A 19214-nucleotide genomic window follows, 5' to 3' on the forward strand; every position below is an offset into this window, starting at 1 on the left:
AGGGACTCCCAGCCCTTTCCGTCCATGATTTCATGTGCCCGCTGCTCCGTTCTTAATTTTCTGGCATAAACCCTTGGAAATGCAGAAAATGCACGAAAATATGACTGGCAGCCCTGGAAAAGGCTAGGTCCTGGCACGTGTCTTTCAATGGACTCGTATGAGCGCACAGAAAGTTTTGAGACCATCGGAGGAACGGGCTCCAAACCCCCTTCACAAACCTGATGCATCCCCGCTACAAAGCTAGATCCCTTATGGGAGAAGGTCCTGTTTCCAAACAACCTTCGTTAAAGGGTATGAGCCACCGCCTGTCCTGATCGATAGAATTGTTTCGGAGCGACGCCTAGGGCTTGGGGGTTTAAGTACCGCACAGTTCGTCGACTACCATTCATCAGGGTCTCGGCACAGGTCGCCCACCGTCACGGGTCAGCTACAAACGGCCATGCCACGTGGCTCCTATTTGTCAGGTGCCTCTAACTAGTTTCCCGGCATATTGGGCATAAGCTGGGTAGCTTTGACTAGGTTCCCAGCAAAGCGTCCCCACGTCACGGCCGTCAGCTGTAGACAGCCAGGCAACATGGCTCGTATTTGTCGGGTGCATTTGAATAGGTTCTCAGCACACTACGCATAAGCCAAGTTCTTTCATGTCTGTCGAGTGCATTTTGCATGGAGCTCGGTACTGCCTCCCATGTGCCGTGTCCTGTTGTTCACCGAGAGGCAAACTCGGTGAACACAGCTTTTGTCATGATCCCGTGTTCTAGTATTTGGCAAACAAAAAAGAAAGAATTCAGTGATGACAATTTTCTAGTAGTGTCTTCTTGGTGTTTTGTGCTGTGGGCCGGCGATGTACTTCACAGATCATGGCCGTCGGCATCTCCTGGTCTACATCGACGACTTTCCAGCCGCTGTTTCTACAAGCTCCTGGGTACAAAAATGTTTGCTCAGTCGAGGCGGCATCAAGCTATGCTCACGGCACGCTGCGGTGGATGCAGGAGGAAGAAGACTTTGGCTCCCCCAATAATAATTCAAATATTATTTTATTTTCTGTACGGGTGAGTTTGTGAAGACACGTGTTACTTAATATATCTGGCTTAGGCCTTCTGGCAAAAGAAACTAAAAAAAAAAACTTAGTGCCATAGGAACGAACGTGCAAGCATGCAAGGTGACGATGCTTCTCCTCTGTGGACTTCGCTTTGACTGAAACTGCAGCGACGACTTCCTTTCGCAAAGTCACTGATGCGCTCGGGCAAGCCATACTCAGATGGGACCTACTCAGATCTCAGTTACTACTTGTTAGTCTTTTTCATCCCCCCGACCCAGCCTCTCCTCTGCTCCCTCGTCCCCTTCCTTTTCTAGGGCGCCGCCACTCCACCGCCGCACCGTCCCACCCCGCCGTTGCTCCGCCGCGTATCCCCAAGACTCCCTCAAATCACCGCCGCAGTATCAAGCCCTTCCCCGACGTCTGACCCGGCATCACTGCCTCCGCTGCTGGCCGCGCCCCCACGCCCGACCCGCCCTCGCTCCCTCCGTGCTCACCTCCAGATCCACGCCTGGTAATATGGATTTTCTAATTTGGACGCTGCCTGTTGCTGCCCATGTAGCCTGACGTTGAGAGCGCAATTCGTTAATAAACAGGTACTTCTCCAGAACGCCGCGAGACCACCGCCTCCACGACCGAGCGCAGTGACCGCCACCGACGCCCACAGCGTCAGCATGGTGACCGCCGAGGCCACGATGGCGGTCGTGAGGGCCGCGCGCCCCGTCTTCATTTCCGCCCACGACGGCATCGCGTTCGCTGCAAACGCCGCGTTCCTCGCCGACGGATACTCCCTCTGCACCGCCGGTCCTGCCGCGCTCATGGATCGCCTGCCCGCAGGTGCGTTCCGCCTTACGCGTTATGTTATGTACGTATATATGTGTTTTTTAGTGTGAGCGTACTGTAGTCTGTTAGTTAGGATTTGACAGACCCCATGTTTAGGGCTCCTGTTGCATATCTGATGATGATTCTCCGGTTGAGTTCCCGAGCAGATTGATGTAGATCTATTTCAGGCGTGGTCGATTTGGATAATGTGTCCCTGAGTCAAACAGTCTAACGGCTTAATTGTCAACTTAATTTCAGGCGTGGTTGATTTGGGAAATGTGTCCCTGAGTCAAAACACTTTAAGTGCTTAATTGTCAACTTAATTCAGAGAATCAGTCCCTTCCCTAGATTTATGATCTATTGTTTGATCTTCTCCGGTAGTTAGTACTCCCTCCGTCCAAAAAAAAATTGTAATCAAAGACACTTATTTTAGGACGGAGGGAGTAATACAGTATGCCATTTTAGAATTCTGAATCCTTTTTTAGCTGAAGTTTATGTTTATATATTCTGATCTAAAATTAGCAGTTCAATCCATGAAGTGGAGTGAAACTCCTATTTCGGAATTGGTAATTCAAATTTGCTGTGTGACTGAACTTAGTAGTGTACTGTATGTTACTATGCTAAATTTCGTAAGTTCTGTATTGAACCTCTGGCTGCAGACTTGGATCACTACGGAACTACAAAAGTACTACTACTTGATCGTTGCAATGTTATATTCTATATATACTAACATCTCTATTACTGTAGTTAATACACCGGTTTTGAATTACCACCTCACCTTCTGTTTTCCCGCCTAAAGATATAGCATGGCAATCATAGTATTAAATAGCGTGTTACCTCGGTGCTATAGCGTTTGCAGGGGCCTCGTGCCAAAATGCATCGCATACAATTTGGCATCATTTAGCACGCTATAACGTCAATTTAGCGCCAAACATAGAATCACATAGCCTGCTATTTAAAGATATGATCTCAATACCCACCATTGAATTTACAACCTTTGATCTCTACCCTACATAAATCAAAATAACCACCGAATCGTATGGCCAAAGACCACTGGATTAATTCACTCAGCCTTCCTGATATTCATGCCGCACATTACTTGTCAAGTGAAGACATAAAAACAAATGGCATCACGAGCCTTGCCAACATCAAGAAACAGCCAGCAAATTCAAGTCACCTCATCATGTGGGAGGCTCTTTAATTATTCGACGATTTACTTGCTGCCTTGCTCTGTGCTTGCTAAACATGGCAGAATTTTTTCAAACATAGTAGATCAGTATGTTGTAGTGCTTGGCCGGCAGAACTTACCAAAAGCTAATATCAAGTAATTTGAACCTTAAACGAACTTGGTTACACATGCATGTAACTGAACAACTCAATTTGAACTACAGATTGTGAATCAATTAAAACACAAACCTTCAAAAAGGTACATTTCCTTATGCTTGCACATGCTTGCCATTGTATTCACAAATTCAACCACTTCCTTCTGTTAGAAATTATTAATTGAAACAATGATGAAGCGATTGGTTTTAAGTTTATATACCAAGGTACATTTCAATGTTGAAGTCTTCTTTGATTGGATTGAAATATCTTTGAAGGAATTTTTGCAGCACTTCTGTTACACATTTATTTTCATTTGATTTTTGGCGAGGATTTTTTCCTAGAAACTGGCAGGAACGCCACCTTTCTATTGAACAAGAGTTTAAAGCTCTTACAAATTCCTTTTGTGTATTTTATGTGTATTCACTCTCTCAAATTGTTGTGAAATAACATCATTGCAAATTCATGTTCCTCGGATTCTCGTGAAATTAACAAAGGCATGGTCACTTTATTATATAATTTCTACTTTTGTCTTTGTGCATTCGAGAATCCATCATTGCAAAAACTATGTTTTTTTGGACATAAGAGAGAAGGTTCATATTACTCATGTGTTTTGTATTGTAAAGGCCGTGATTTACCTACTACTTTATTGTTTATGTGATTGCGTACTTTAGCTTCCAATTGAATCAATACTTATTTGCAAGGATCTACTACTAACATAAACCTAATTACTGAAAAGTAGATAAAAGTAAAAAAACAATAATCTTCTCTGCTTTATTGAGATGGGTCAGCCAAGAAGCCGGTAGATCTATTCAAATACATGACCAATAAGTCAATAAATCTATTCAAACTCTATGATATCCAAATTAACTAGACCCTTTCCTAACAAAGTTTCTTAATCAACTAGCACTCTAATTAAGGGACAAAACTCCACATATGATGAGTTAGCCACATAACATTATCTCCCTTCCTCGAAAAACAGCATATCTGCAAGTTGTAGGTTGTCAATTACCTCCTAGGGGCCATGGGTGCTATCAGTTGTGGAGCTATCTTTGTCGTAGTCATCCACCTCGATGAAGAAGAATCGCATCCACCGGTGATCCCGAACATAGATCTGTCACAGTTGAGGCAAAGGCCTTGACTATGACATTCTGCAAACTCAGCTGGAGTCAGGCGCCGAACCTGTTGTGGGTGGGTTGGTTCTGTAGTGTTCAATGGAAGAACATGTGCTAGTAGTGGTGTTGGAGAAGAAGGTTATGTAACTGCATTGACCGCAGGAAGATCGGAGGGGTACAAGGCCCCGTAGGCCCAAAAGGCTGGTGTGCTGATGTTGTTGGAGGGAAATGTTGCTGCTCATAGGCCTTGTTAAAGGATATGGCAGTGTGGAGGTTAGATGGCCGCTGAAGCTCAACGTTAATACGAAGACCATGTACCAAAACCGTAATTGGGGTGATGTTAATGGATCATTGTTGTGGCACTTGACCACTAGCAACCTGCTGGTGTAGTCTGCAAGAACGGCAGATGCGCCAACTCGCTCAAGGAATTTGCATGAAGTGATGGCCCAACTAAGCGTGGTAGGCCTCCCTGAACTGCTCCCATGTTGGCATGCCAAAATCTAGCTCAAGCTGTAAGTAGCACAACTGAACCCCATTGGTGAGGTGGCAGGCTATAGTCCAAACATTGTCGGCCTCATTATGTGCGCTACCCACGAAAAAATTACTTGCACATATTGAGCCAACCAAGGGGATCGACTGAGCCATCATATGTTGGGAAGTCGAGCTTGTGGAAGCGGGGCAATGGCAGAACTTAATCCTGAATCGAGGTGATAGTCAGTGGCGGTGGCACGAGTAATTTTTAGGTGTGGCAGAGTTTGTGAAGGAGAAACATGTATAAATACAACTGTGTAAGAGCGAGATCACTAGAATACTAGATATATACTACTTGTGCAAAAAATACGACTACAATCTAAAAATAAGTACCAGCACTCAAAATATCTCACTAGATCATATTTTAGTGAGTTGCTGTCGCCAGTCGACGACCCACACGCAGCGGGTCGCCGCCTCGCCGATTGACGGCCGTTGGTCGCCACCTCCTTCTGGGCCCTACCGCTGCTGTCACGCATGATCATGTTTTCAGTATGAGTACAAGAGTAGTTTTAGTCGCAAGTTCGGCCATATCGCTAATACTATGGTAGACTCGCGTACGTGCATTGACAAGGCCCAACAAAAGGTAGCTTTAGACGTAAATATTGACTAGTGCAATATGTACGTATATGTACAGCAAGCAGCAGCGTTTAGGTATTGACCGTGTCAAACATAACCAAATAGTTGCCTTCACCACCGGTGATGGTTAGGCAAGGTCAGAAGGGAGGTGATGGGCGGGGTGGTTCAGGAGATGGGTTTGGAGGGGGTCACGGCCATAACGGCATATGAAATAGGTTGGCAGGTGGAGGCGTGAAGGTGGCTGTGATTTGTAGCTGCTGCTTCTACTACATACATAACCCACCTTAATTACTGAGAAGTACATAAAAGTAAACGGCAATATTCTTCTCAGCTTTATTTAGAGGGTCCGGCCCTTTTCTAAAGTATAGAAAAGACTTGACCAACAATCCAGTACATCTATTCAAATTCTAATACGGTCTGTAAACTGACTTGACTCTTTGCTAACAAATTTGCTTAATTAACTAGGACACTAATTAAGGGATAAGACACCATGTTTGATGGACTGACCCTCATAACATTATTGACTTACCAATGAAACATGATTTTATTTGGTAAAAATAAGAAGTGGGGTAGTTTAGTTGGTTTTCAAGGAACCGGTGGGAAAAATTAAATAAAATTGAGGTGGCATGGGGACAGAGCTTACGTAGGGAGGTGAGGGGAATTGGACGAAAAGACAACGTAAGGCAGACCTTACCATTTTTTAGAAGAGATAAAATTGGAATTATTTTCAGGGTCAAACTTATCTTAATAGGCGAGGAATTGAAATCTGAATTTTAAAACTTAGCTTTACGCTAAATAGTTGTGACCAATAGTGAGGGACGGAACATCCGGTCATTAAATGAATGGAACCGGTGGCTTTCTTTTCCTGCTTGCATTGTGGAACTAATGTACTCGTCATTCTAGCTGGAATATAATAAATTGTAAATATCTAATGGGAGTTTAAAGTCTGTCTAGTTGGTTCACTCGATGGGAATTAATTAAGTTATATTTTGGTGTGAGATGAAAGAGGAAAGTGACTCTGCAGAGTCCTGAATTGCATTGTAATTGCCAGCCTTTAATTATATATTTAATGTTTTTATTTTTCTTGATTCTAGACGAGGTGGAGGTGGGATTTGAGGGTTGGAACAGTATGTACAACTGCTATGCCTTTTTGTACTCCAAGGAGGAGGAGGGCAAGAAGAAGTGCATCTTAATGGAATGTCTACGGATTGCTGACTTCCTTGCTATTAATGCGCGAGATCTTGAGGCACGACACAAGAAACCCTGCAATGTCCACATAAAGTATGATCCAGTCTTGTTATTATTGTTGTATATCATTCTTAGATTCCATGTGCTTTTCTTATTATTGTTACTAGAACACATGTCACTTGCTTCACACGGAAATATGTTTTGTGATCTAAGACATGTACATTATGTGGTAATCTTCACTCCAAAAATATTTCAGTCGGTAGTGATGATCTTTTCACCTGCCCACTATTTGGTTACTAACAAGTGGGGCTAAATTAGAAATTTGTTGATGGTCGGTTTACTCTATCACCATCGTTGCCACCTCGGCTGACTAAAATATTTGGTAACATAATAACATGAATTGTAAGCCATGCATGGTTTTCACTTTCAGCGAGATTTCATTGAATTTCATTAATTTCAGTAGAAACTGAAATATTATGTTTCGGTCAAAATATTTCAGCAAATTCAGTAGTACACAGGAAATCAAATATTTTTTGAAAATTTTAAATATTTACATAAATTCAAATGAATATTTCGGCCTTTTGGCTGAAATGCAAACTGAAATAACTGAATTTCAGTGATTTCAGTTGGTGCTGAAATTTTGTTGAAACTGAAATTGAAACCCATGAAGCCATGCTATTTGAACTCAAGACCTGCTTCTTTTTTATGTGTGGAGACATTTTATATATGTAAAGACTACTTCAATTAATGGTTGAGCTACTGTGATGGTTTTTTGTGCTTTGTTGTATGCACATTCTTTTTGTCAAGTCCCTTCACTTGTATTAACAAGCAATATAGAAATGATATCGCTATAAGTGGAACAGTATAAATGGTATAACTAGTAACGATGAGCTAGACTTATAGAGACTGTTTATGAATTCGGCCAACCTGTTAGTGTGCTTGCTCTATTCTACTATGTGATGACTTGGGTTGCTACAACTATCTTAGTATAGAAATGTATTTTGTTTGATTGAGTATGATTTTCTGCACAAGATATGGATATCGATATCCAGTGTGATACAAGGGGCAATAAGTGATATTAAATCTATTTCTAATTTATTTCTTAAGCAAGAACCAGTGCAGCCAAGAGGACAATTTTGTCATGTTTAGTTTATCATTATGTAAAATATTTTGAGTACTTTCTCTGTTGACTGGCCTTATGTTGGATAGTGTGGATATTCCAGTTTATAGTTTCGAGTTTTTGATCCTGGTTCTGTGTATATAGTGTGAAGGATTTCTTCTCTGAAGAACAGACCAGGAAGTATAAAGATTTGTACAAGAATTTTCCGGACTTCATTATGAAGGAAATATGCCCTAGAGGCAATAATAAAGTTATTATTTATTTCCTTATATCATGATAAATGTTTATTATTCATGCTAGAATTATATTAACCGGAAACATAATACATGTGTGAATACATAGACAAACAGAGTGTCACTAGTATGCCTCTACTTGACTAGCTCGTTAATCAAAGATGGTTATGTTTCCTAACCATGAACAAAGAGTTGTTATTTGATTAACGAGGTCACATCATTAGTTGAATGATCTGATTGACACGACTCATTCCACTAGCTTAGCACCCGATCGTTTAGTATGTTGCTATTGCTTTCTTCATGACTTATACATGTTCCTATGACTATGAGATTATGCAACTCCACTAGCTTTGCCGGAGGAACACTTTGGGTGCTACCAAACATCACAACGTAACTGGGTGATTATAAAGGAGTACTACAGGTGTCTCCAAAGGTAGATGTTGGGTTGGCGTATTTCGAGATTAGGATTTGTCACTCCGATTGTCGGAGAGGTATCTCTGGGCCCTCTCGGTAATGCACATCACTTAAGCCTTGCAAGCATTGCAACTAATGAGTTAGTTGTGGGATGATGTATTATAGAACGAGTAGAGACTTGCCGGTAACGAGATTGAACTAGGTATTGGATACCGACGATCGAATCTCGGGCAAGTAACATACCGATGACAAAGGGAACAACGTATGTTGTTATGCGGTCTGACCGATAAAGATCTTCGTAGAATATGTAGGAGCCAATATGGGCATCCAGGTCCCGCTATTGGTTATTGACCGGAGACGTGTCTCGGTCATGTCTACATTGTTCTCGAACCATAGGGTCCGCACGCTTAAGGTTTCGATGACAGTTATATTATGAGTTTATGAGTTTTGATGTACCGAAGGAGTTCAGAGTCCCGGATGAGATCGGGGACATGACGAGGAGTCTCGAAATGGTCGAGACGTAAAGATCGATATATTGGACGACTATATTCGAACATCGGAAAGGTTCCGAGTGATTCGGGTATTTTTCGGAGTACCGGGTAGTTACGGGAGAAGTAATTGGCCTTGATGGGCTTTAGTGGGAAGAGGAAAAAGGCTGCTGCGCCCCCCCTCCCCTTTGGTCCGAATTGGACTAGGGAAAAGGGGGCCGGCCACCTCTCCTTCTCCTCCACTTCCTTCTCCCTTCCTCCCCTCTTGCTGGACTCCTACTAGGACTTGGAGTCCTAGTAGGACTCCCATCCTGGCCGCACCAATAGCCTTGGCCGGCCTCCCCCTCCCCCATCCTTTATATACTGAGGCAGGGGGCACCCCATAGACACACAAGTTGATCCACGTGATCGTTCCTTAGCCGTGTGCGGTGCCCCCTGCCACCATATTCCGCCTCGGTCATATCGTTGTAGTGCTTAGGCGAAGCCCTGCGTCGGTAGTACATCAAGATCGTCACCACGCCGTTGTGCTGACGGAACTCCACCCCGAAGCTTTGCTGGATCGGAGCCCGGGGATCGTCATCGAGCTGTACGTGTGCCAAGAACTCGGAGGTGCCGGAGTAACGGTGCTTGGATCGGTCGGATCGGGAAGAAGACGTACGACTACTTCCTCTACATTGTGTCAACGCTTCCGTTGCGATCTACAAGAGTACGTAGATCAGACTCTCCCCCTCGTTGCTATGCATCACCATGATCTTGCGTGTGCGTAGGAAATTTTTGAAATTACTACGTTCCCCAACAGTGGCATCCGAGCCTAGGTTTTATGGTTTGATGTTATATGCACGAGTAGAACACAAGTGAGTTGTGGGCGATATAAGTCATACTGCCTACCAGCATGTCATACTTTGGTTCGGCGGTATTGTTGGATGAAGCGGCCCGTACCGACATTACGCGTACGCTTACGCGAGACCGGTTTCCCCGACGTGCTTTGCACATAGGTGACTTGCGGGTGACTGTTTCTCCAACTTTAGTTGAACCGAGTATGGCTACGCCCGGTCCTTGAGAAGGTTAAAACGGAGTCTATTTGACAAACTATCGTTGTGGTTTTGATGCGTAGGTGAGATGAGTTCTTGCTTAAGCCCGTAGCAGCCACGTAAAACTTGCAACAACAAAGTAGAGGACGTCTAACTTGTTTTTGCAGGGCATGTTGTGATGTGATATGGTCAAGGCATGATTTTATTGTATGAGATGATCATGTTTTGTAACCAAGTTATCGGCAACTGGCAGGAGCCATATGGTTGTCGCTTTATTGTATGCAATGCAATCGCGATGTAATGCTTTACTTTATTACTAAGCGGTAGTGATAGTCGTGGAAGCATAAGATTGGCGAGACGACAACGATGCTACGATGGAGATCAAGGTGTCGCGCCGGTGACGATGGTGATCATGACGGTGCTTCGGAGATGAAGATCACAAGCACAAGATGATGATGGCCATATCATATCACTTATATTGATTGCATGTGATGTTTATCCTTTTATGCATCTTATCTTGCTTTGATTGATGGTAGCATTATAAGATGATCTCTCACTAAATTATCAAGAAGTGTTCTCCCTAAGTATGCACCGTTGCCAAAGTTCGTCGTGCCCAGACACCACGTGATGATCGGGTGTGATAAGCTCTACGTCCATCTACAACGGGTGCAAGCCAGTTTTGCACACGCAGAATACTCAGGTTAAACTTGACGAGCCTAGCATATGCAGATATGGCCTCGGAACACGGAGACCGAAAGGTCGAGCGTGAATCATATAGTAGATATGATCAACATAACGATGTTCACCATTGAAAACTACTCCATCTCACGTGATGATCGGTTATGGTTTAGTTGATTTGGATCACGTGATCACTTAGAGGATTAGAGGGATGTCTATCTAAGTGGGAGTTCTTAAGTAATATGATTAATTGAACTTTAATTTATCATGAACTTAGTCCTGGTAGTATTAGCATATCTATGTTGAAGATCAATAGCTCGCGTTGTTGCTTTCATATGTTTATTTTGATATGTTCGTAGAGAAAATTGTGTTGAAAGATGTTAGTAGCAATGATACGGATTGGATCCGTGATCTGAGGTTTATCCTCATTGCTGCACAGAAAAATTATGTCCTTGATGCACCGCTAGTTGACAGACCTATTGCAGGAGTAGATGCAGACGTTATGAACGTTTGGCTAGCTCAATATGATGACTACTTGATAGTTTAGTGCACCATGCTTAATGGCTTAGAATCGGGACTTCAAAGACGTTTTGAACGTCATGGACCATATGAGATGTTCCAGGAGTTGAAGTTAATATTTCAAGCAAATACCCAAGTTGAGAGATATGAAGTCTCCAAAAAGTTCTATAGCTAAAAGATGGAGGAGAATCGCTCAACTAGTGAGCATGTGCTCAGATTGTCTGGGTACTACAATCGCTTGAATCAAGTGGGAGTTAATCTTCCAGATAAGATAGTGATTGATAGAATTCTCTAGTCACCATCACCAAGTTAGTAGAACTTCGTGATGAACTATGATATGCAAGGGATAACGGAAACGATTCCCAAGCTCTTCGTGATGCTGAAATCGATGAAGGTAGAAATCAAGAAAAACATCAAGTGTTGTGGTTGACAAGACCACTAGTTTGAAGAAAAGGGCAAAAGGGAAGAAGGGGAACTTCAAGAAGAACGGCAAGCAAGTTGCTGCTCAAGTGAAGAAGCCCAAGTCTGGTCCTAAGCCTGAGACTAAGTGCTTCTACTGTAAAGGGACTGGTCACTGGAAGCGGAACTGCCTCAAGTATTTGGCGGATAAGAAGGATGGCAAAGTGAACAAAAGTATATTTGATATACATGTTATTGATGTGTGCTTTACTAGTGTTTATAGCAACCCCTCAGTATTTGATATTGGTTCAGTTGCTAAGAGTAGTAACTCGAAACAGGAGTTGCAGAATAAACAAAGACTAGTTAAGGGTGAAGTGACGATGTGTGTTGGAAGTAGTTCCAAGATTGTTATGATCATCATCGCACACTCCCCTATACTTTCGGGATTAGTGTTGAACTTAAATAAGTGTTATTTGGTTTTTGCGTTGAGCATGAATATGATTTGATCATGTTTATTGCAATACGGTTATTCATTAAAGTCAGAGAATAATTGTTGTTCTGTTTACATGAATAAAACCTTCGATGGTCATACACCCAATGAAACAAGTTCGTTGGATCTCGATCGTAGTGATACACATATTCATAATATTGAAACCAAAAGATGCAAAGTTAATAATGATAGGGCAACTTATTTGTGGCACTGCCGTTTAGGTCATATTGGTATAAAGCGCATGAAGAAACTCCATGCTGATGGCTTTCGGAATCACTTGATGCTTGCGAACCATGCCTTTTTGGCAAGATGACTAAAACGCCGTTCTCCGGAACAATGGAGCAAGCAACAGATTTATTGGAAATCATACATACTGATGTATGTGGTCCGATGAATATTTAAGGCTTGCAGCAGGTATCATTATTTTCTGACCTTCATAGATGATTTGAGCAGATATGGGTATATCTACTTAATGAAATAGAAGCCTGATACATTTAAAAAGTTCATATAATTTCAGAGTGAAGTGGAAAATCATCGTAACAAGAAAATAAAGTTTCTACGATCTGATCGTGGAAAAGAGTATTTGAGTTACGAGTTTGGTCTTCAGTTAAAACAATGTGAAATAGTTTCACTACTCACGCCACCTGGAACACCACAGCATAATGGTGTGTCCGAACGTCATAACCGTACTTTATTGGATATAGTGCAATCTATGATGTTTCTTACCGATTTACCACTATCGTTTTTGGGGTCATGCATTAGAGACAACTGCATTCACGTTAAAAAAAGGGGCACCATCTATATCCGTCGAGACGACGCCTTATGAACTATGGTTTGGCAAGAAACCAAAGTTGTCGTTTCTTGAAGTTTGGGGTTGCGATGCTTATGAGAAAAAGTTTCATCCTGATAAGCTCAAACCCAAATCGGAGAAATATGTCTTCATAGGATACCCAAAGGAGACTGTTGGGTACACCTTCTATCATAGATCCTAAGGCAAGACATTCGTTGCTTATAATGGATCCTTTCTAGAGAAGGAGTTTCTCTTGAAAGAAGTGAGTGGGAGGAAAGTAAAAAACTTGATAAGGTAATTGTACCTTCTACCTTATTGGAAAGTAGTTCATCACAAAAAATCTGTTCTTGTGACTACTACACCAATTAGTGAGGAAGCTAATGATGATGATCATGTAGCTTCAGATCAAGTTACTACCGAATCTCGTAGGTAAACCAGAGTGAGATCCGCACCAGAGTGGTACGGTAATCCTGTTCTGGAGGTCATGTTACTTGACCATGACGAACCTACGAACTATGAGGAAGCGATGATGAGCCCAGATTCTGCGAAATGGTTTGAGGCCATGAAATCTGAGATATGATCCATGTATGAGAACAAAGTTTGGACTTTGGTTGACTTGCCCGATGATCGGCAAGCAATTGAGAACAAATGGATCCTCAAGAGGAAGACGGACGCTGATAGTAGTGTTACTATCTACAAAGCTAGAATTGTCGCAAAAGGTTTTCGACAAGTTCAAGGTGTTGACTACGATGAGAGCTTCTCACTCGTATCTATGCTTGAGTCTGTCCGAATCATGTTAGTAATTGCCGCATTTTATGAAATCTGGTAAATGGATAAACAAAACTGCATTCCTTAATGGATTTATTAAAGAAGAGTTGTATATGATGCAACAGAAGGTTTTGTCAATCCGAAAGGTGCTAACAAAATGTGCAAGCTCCAGCGATCCATCTGTGGACTGGTGCAAGCATCTCGGAGTTGGAATATACGCTTTGATGAGTTGATCAAAGCATATAGTTTTATATAGACTTGTGGTGAAGCCTGTATTTACAAGAAAGTGAGTGGGAGCACTACAACATTTCTGATAAGTATATGTGAATTGTTGATCGGAAATAATGTAGAATTATTCTGTAAAGCATAAAGGAGTGTTTGAAAGGAGTTTTTCAAAGAAAGACTTCGGTGAAGCTGCTTACATATTGAGCTTCAAGATCTATAGAGATAGATCAAGATGCTTGATAAGTTTTTTTCAATGAGTACATACCTTGAAAAGATTTTGAAGTAGTTCAAAATGGAGCAGTCAAAGAAAGAGTTCTTGCCTGTATTATAAGGTGTGAAGTTGAGTAAGACTCAAAGCCCGACCACGGCAGAAGATAGAAAGAGAATGAAAGTCATTCCCTATGCCTTGGCCATAGGTTCTATAAAGTATGCCATGCTGTATACCAGATCTATTGTATACCCTGCACTGATTTGGCAAGGGAGTACAATAGTGATCTAGAGTAGATCACTGGACAGCAGTCAGAATTATCCTTAGTGAAATAAGGATATGTTTCTCGATTATGGACGTGATAAAAAGGTTCGTCGTAAAGGGTTACGCCGATGCAAGTTTTGACACTAATCTAGATGACTCTAAGTCTCGGTCTAGATACATAATGAAAGTGGGAGCAATTAGCTAGAGTAGCTCCATGCAGAGCATTGTTGACATAGAAATTTGCAAAATACATGTGGATCTGAATATGGCAGACCCGTTGACTAAGATTCTCTCACAAGCAAAACATGATCACACCTTAGTACTCTTTGGGTGTTAATCACATAGCGATGTGAACTAGATTACTGAATCTAGTAAACCCTTTGGGTGTTGGTCACATGGCGATGTGAACTATGGGTGTTAATCACATGATGATGTGAACTATCGATGTTAATCACATGGTGATGTGATCTAGATTATTAACTCTTGTGCAAGTGGGAGACTGAAGGAAATATGCCCTAGAGGCAATAATAAAGTTATTATTTATTTCCTTATATCATGATAAATGTTTATTATTCATGCTAGAATTGTATTAACCGGAAACATAATACATGTGTGAATACATAGACAAACAGAGTGTCACTAGTATGCCTCTACTTGACTAGCTCGTTAATCAAAGATGGTTATGTTTCCTAACCATGAACAAAGAGTTGTTATTTGATTAACAAGGTCACATCATTAGTTGAATGATCTGATTGACATGACCCATTCCACTAGCTTAGCACCCGATCGTTTAGTGTGTTGCTATTGCTTTCTTCATGACTTATACATGTTCCTATGACTATGAGATTATGCAACTCCCGTTTGCCGGAGGAACACTTTGGGTGCTATCAAACGTCACAACGTAACTGGGTGATAATAAAGGAGTACTATAGGTGTCTCCAAAGGTAGATGTTGGGTTGACGTATTTCGAGATTAGGATTTGTCACTCCGATTGTCGGAGAGGTATCTCTGGGCCCTCTCGGTAATGCACATCACTTAAGTCTTGCAAGCATTGCAACTAATGAGTTAGTTGTGGGATGATGTATTATAGAACGAGTAAAGAGACTTGCCGGTAACGAGATTGAACTAGGTATTGGATACCGACGATCGAATCTCGGGCAAATAACATACCGATGACAAAGGAAACAACGTATGTTGTTATGCGGTCTGACCGATAAAGATCTTCGTAGAATATGTAGGAGCCAATATGGGCATCCGGGTCCCGCTATTGGTTATTGACCGGAGACGTGTCTCGGTCATGTCTACATTGTTCTCGAACCGTAGGGTCCGCACGCTTAAGGTTTCGATGACAGTTATATTATGAGTTTATGAGTTTTGATGTACCGAAGGAGTTCGGAGTCCCGGATGAGATCGGGGACATGACGAGGAGTCTCGAAATGGTCGAGACGTAAAGATCGATATATTGGACGACTATATTCGAACATCGGAAAGGTTCCGAGTGATTCGGGTATTTTTCGGAGTACCAGGTAGTTACGGGAGAAGTAATGGGCCTTGATGGGCTTTAGTGGGAAGAGGAAAAAGGCTGCTGCGCCCCCCTCCCCTTTGGTCCGAATTGGACTAGGGAAAGGGGGGCCGGCCACCTCTCCTTCTCCTCCACTTCCTTCTCCCTTCCTCCCCTCTTGATGGACTCCTACTAGGACTTGGAGTCCTAGTAGGACTCCCATCCTGGCCGCACCAATAGCCTTGGCCGGCCTCCCCCTCTTCCATCCTTTATATACTGAGGCAGGGGGCACCCCATAGACACACAAGTTGATCCACGTGATCGTTCCTTAGCCGTGTGCGGTGCCCCCTGCCACCATATTCCACCTCGGTCATATCGTTGTAGTGCTTAGGCGAAGCCCTGCGTCGGTAGTACATCAAGATCGTCACCACGCCGTTGTGCTGACGGAACTCCTCCCCGAAGCTTTGCTGGATCGGAGCCTGGGGATCGTCATCGAGCTGTACGTGTGCCAAGAACTCGGAGGTGCCGGAGTAACGGTGCTTGGATCGGTCGGATCGGGAAGAAGACGTACGACTACTTCCTCTACGTTGTGTCAACGCTTCGGTTGCGATCTACAAGGGTACGTACATCAGACTCTCCCCCTCGTTGCTATGCATCACCATGATCTTGCGTGTGCGTAGGAAATTTTTTGAAATTACTACGTTCCCCAACACATTAATATCCTGAACTTAAGCTTATTTGCTGAATTGAATGGTAAGGATGCTGCTGCCGCCCAGAATCCTAATGTTGAGAGCAGTTCGTCAATAAACAGGTATTTCTATGCTGGGTTTTAAGGCATGTCCCATCTCCATCTTTGACACTAAAAATCAGACTAAGTTTCTGTTTATCTCATCGCAAACAAATAATCTAGTATATTGCCCTCTGTAATTACTTCCATGTTGCACTTTTACTTGGTACAAATGAATTAATATCATTATTTGGGGAATTTGGGCTTTTATGGTAATATTCTGATGATTTTCCTCCTTTGCCTAAAGTTTAACTTCCAAAGCTTTTCTGTTGTAGCTGACTCCATTTTTCAATAATTCTAACACGTGGCACTTCTCCTTGCAGTTCTTGAAATGTTACGTGCGAAAACCCAAGTACAAGGATAACTGAACCAGCCGGGTAAGAATACCACCATTTGTATTTCCCCTTCTTCTTTTGTGTGGCACTCCTTTTATTCACCTTTTTGGTACCTTGTTGGAACTTCTTCCAGTTCTGAATATGTTCTGTGGGAAAACCGGAGTATAAGGATGATTGAACCTGCCGGGTACGAATACAACCATTTGTATTTCCCTTTCTTCTTCTGTGTGGCACTTCTTTATTCACCTTTTTTGTACTTTGTTGTCACTTCTACTTCCAGTTCTGAAAATGTTCTGTGGGAAACCCCAAGTATAAGGTACAACCATTTGTATGTCCCATTCTTCTGTTGTGTGGCACTCCTTTATTCACCGTTTTGTACTTTGTTGTTATTTTATTGTGTCCTGTTCAATCTGATTTGAAATCTCTAAGGCTTAGCCACTAGTGAGTCTTTTCTAGTTTTCTTCTACTTCATTCATACCTACACCGCCTTCAATGACAAGCTGAATGTCTTGGAACATGCCTTCGGTCCTGATATCAACTGGCCTCGTTCACTTTTCATGGGCATGCATGTCCTTACGCATATTCTATTGCCATCTAATTTGGTACACATATATATAAGAACATCATTTTGCTCTATACTTATACTCTGTCCTGTCCTTTTGCTACATCACGCATATGATTATTTATTTATTTGAAATTTGGTACATGTGCCTGAATTGACACTTTATAGTACTCTAAATTTCCTAAGAAATTTCTTTACAAGTGCACAAACTAGTGAAGGGGCCTGTTCATGTCAACTTAATTCCGGTTTTACCAAAATTTGCACTCACTAGCACTCTTTGTAGGATAAATAGGCTACCAGTGAATTGGTTATAGGATATTGATAACGGGGCTAATATTTCTGTTTATGTATTGTGGTACAGGCTGATTTATCCTCCAGTAGTTCCAGTTGGTCATGATGACACCTTCCCTGTTCCTGATGTTGGCTTCTACCCTCACAGGTCTGTCTCCAACCATAATATACATGTAAAAGCATCGACAGATCAGTTCTTCCGCACATAATTAACCATGTGTCTTATTTTTTGCAGTGGTGGGACAGGTGGTAGTATGCACGTTGGTAATATGTTAACTGAGTATCTGTGGAATCTCTTTACATTTGCTCCTCTGTACTGTCTAACATGGAACCTATTTGATTACTACAGGTCCAAATGATCCACGTTTCTTTCCTACAAATCCTTCTACTCCTTTTGGTGACCTTGGGTATGTTCATTTTACCTTTACTAAATATACCATTGCAGTATTTGTTCTATCATAAACGGAATCAAATATTAATAGGAGTGTTCCGCCCGGTGGTCGCTACGATCCAATTGGCCCGCCCGATGTTCCAGGATTTGAACCATCTCGCTTTGTGAGGTAAGTTAGCTTTTCTTAACATTTTCTATAGACCCACTTTATGCTTGGCAACCGGTAAGGCTCAAGATGACCTGTTATTGTACCTGATACTACCGCTTTAGAAAGGTTTGTTGTCTCAAGTAAGAAACAAACCGTTCTTATAGTTCATTTTTTTCGCGCTGATTCCTAACTCACATCCAATGCAACATCATGACCGTTCTTATATATATTCTTGTGTCATGGAAGTCATTGAACACAGTCCACTAACATATAATCGAAACAACTATGCTTATTCCTAGTTGCATCCTCCTGGGGTGAAACTCTGATGAACAGCTGTATGCCAACCTCCTGGTTTTTTGTTGACGCAGGCATTCGAGGCATTCAAGTCCTTCAGGTGGAAGCACTCACCCAGACCTTGAGTTCTTCCAGCAAGGCCCAGACTTCTTCTGAGACTCGGCTTCATGCCCACCTGCCCCCTGTGCTGAATGACTCTGCTTTGTTTCTGCTGTGCTCGATCGTGACCGCTTTGCATCACCAATCTGCTATGTATCACAAATTGTGTTTTAAAAAGACTCTGCTTGTGCTTGAGAACATGAATGAAAACTACCGTATGGCTGTATTCCCCTTCCAAACCATGCTTTGTCATATTCGACTGTACAATTGTATGTGCAGCTGTCTTCGTACCCCTCTGTGGTTCTTGTATTATAGATAAACTATTGCTGCAATGTCAGTCTTGTCGCCGCCTAGTAGCCTCAAAATTTGATCCAAGTTTCTCCATATGCAGTGTCACCACAAAGATTTCTGCAACCGTCATTATTGCCGGCGCACCAAGACTCCTGCTTAGTAGCAGCGCCGACCGGCCGACCGCCCATCTCAGCACCGCTGGTCCCTCCTCGCAGCAGCACCGCCGTCCCACCACTGCTTGCAGCACAGCATCGCCTCACCATGGTTGTAGGAAGCCCGCTGCGGTTTACAACACCGATG

General features: G+C 42.5%; 1 protein-coding gene across 1 annotated transcript; it reads left to right on the plus strand.

Moving 5' to 3' along the window:
• Positions 1-1710: 1710 nt before the first annotated feature.
• On the plus strand, positions 1711-18680 carry LOC123129367 (probable proteasome inhibitor). Its single transcript, XM_044549557.1, has 11 exons — positions 1711-1873; positions 6495-6681; positions 7853-7922; positions 16430-16527; positions 16972-17025; positions 17119-17154; positions 17762-17839; positions 17927-17955; positions 18041-18098; positions 18174-18251; positions 18608-18680. The coding sequence occupies exons 1-11, from the start codon at positions 1711-1713 to the stop codon at positions 18678-18680; spliced, it is 924 nt and encodes a 307-aa protein (XP_044405492.1).
• Positions 18681-19214: the final 534 nt, after the last annotated feature.

This window comes from Triticum aestivum, chromosome 6A (genome assembly GCF_018294505.1).
Source record: "Triticum aestivum cultivar Chinese Spring chromosome 6A, IWGSC CS RefSeq v2.1, whole genome shotgun sequence".
NCBI lineage: Eukaryota > Viridiplantae > Streptophyta > Magnoliopsida > Poales > Poaceae > Triticum > Triticum aestivum.

Coding starts and splice junctions, on each gene's coding strand:
- LOC123129367 (XM_044549557.1), top strand. CDS start 1,711: ATGGTGACCGCCGAGGCCACGATGGCGGTCGTGAGGGCCGCGCGCCCC. Junction 1,874..6,494: donor CATGGATCGCCTGCCCGCAG/GTGCGTTCCGCC, acceptor TCTTGATTCTAG/ACGAGGTGGAGGTGGGATTT. Junction 17,026..17,118: donor AGGATGATTGAACCTGCCGG/GTACGAATACAA, acceptor TTCTACTTCCAG/TTCTGAAAATGTTCTGTGGG.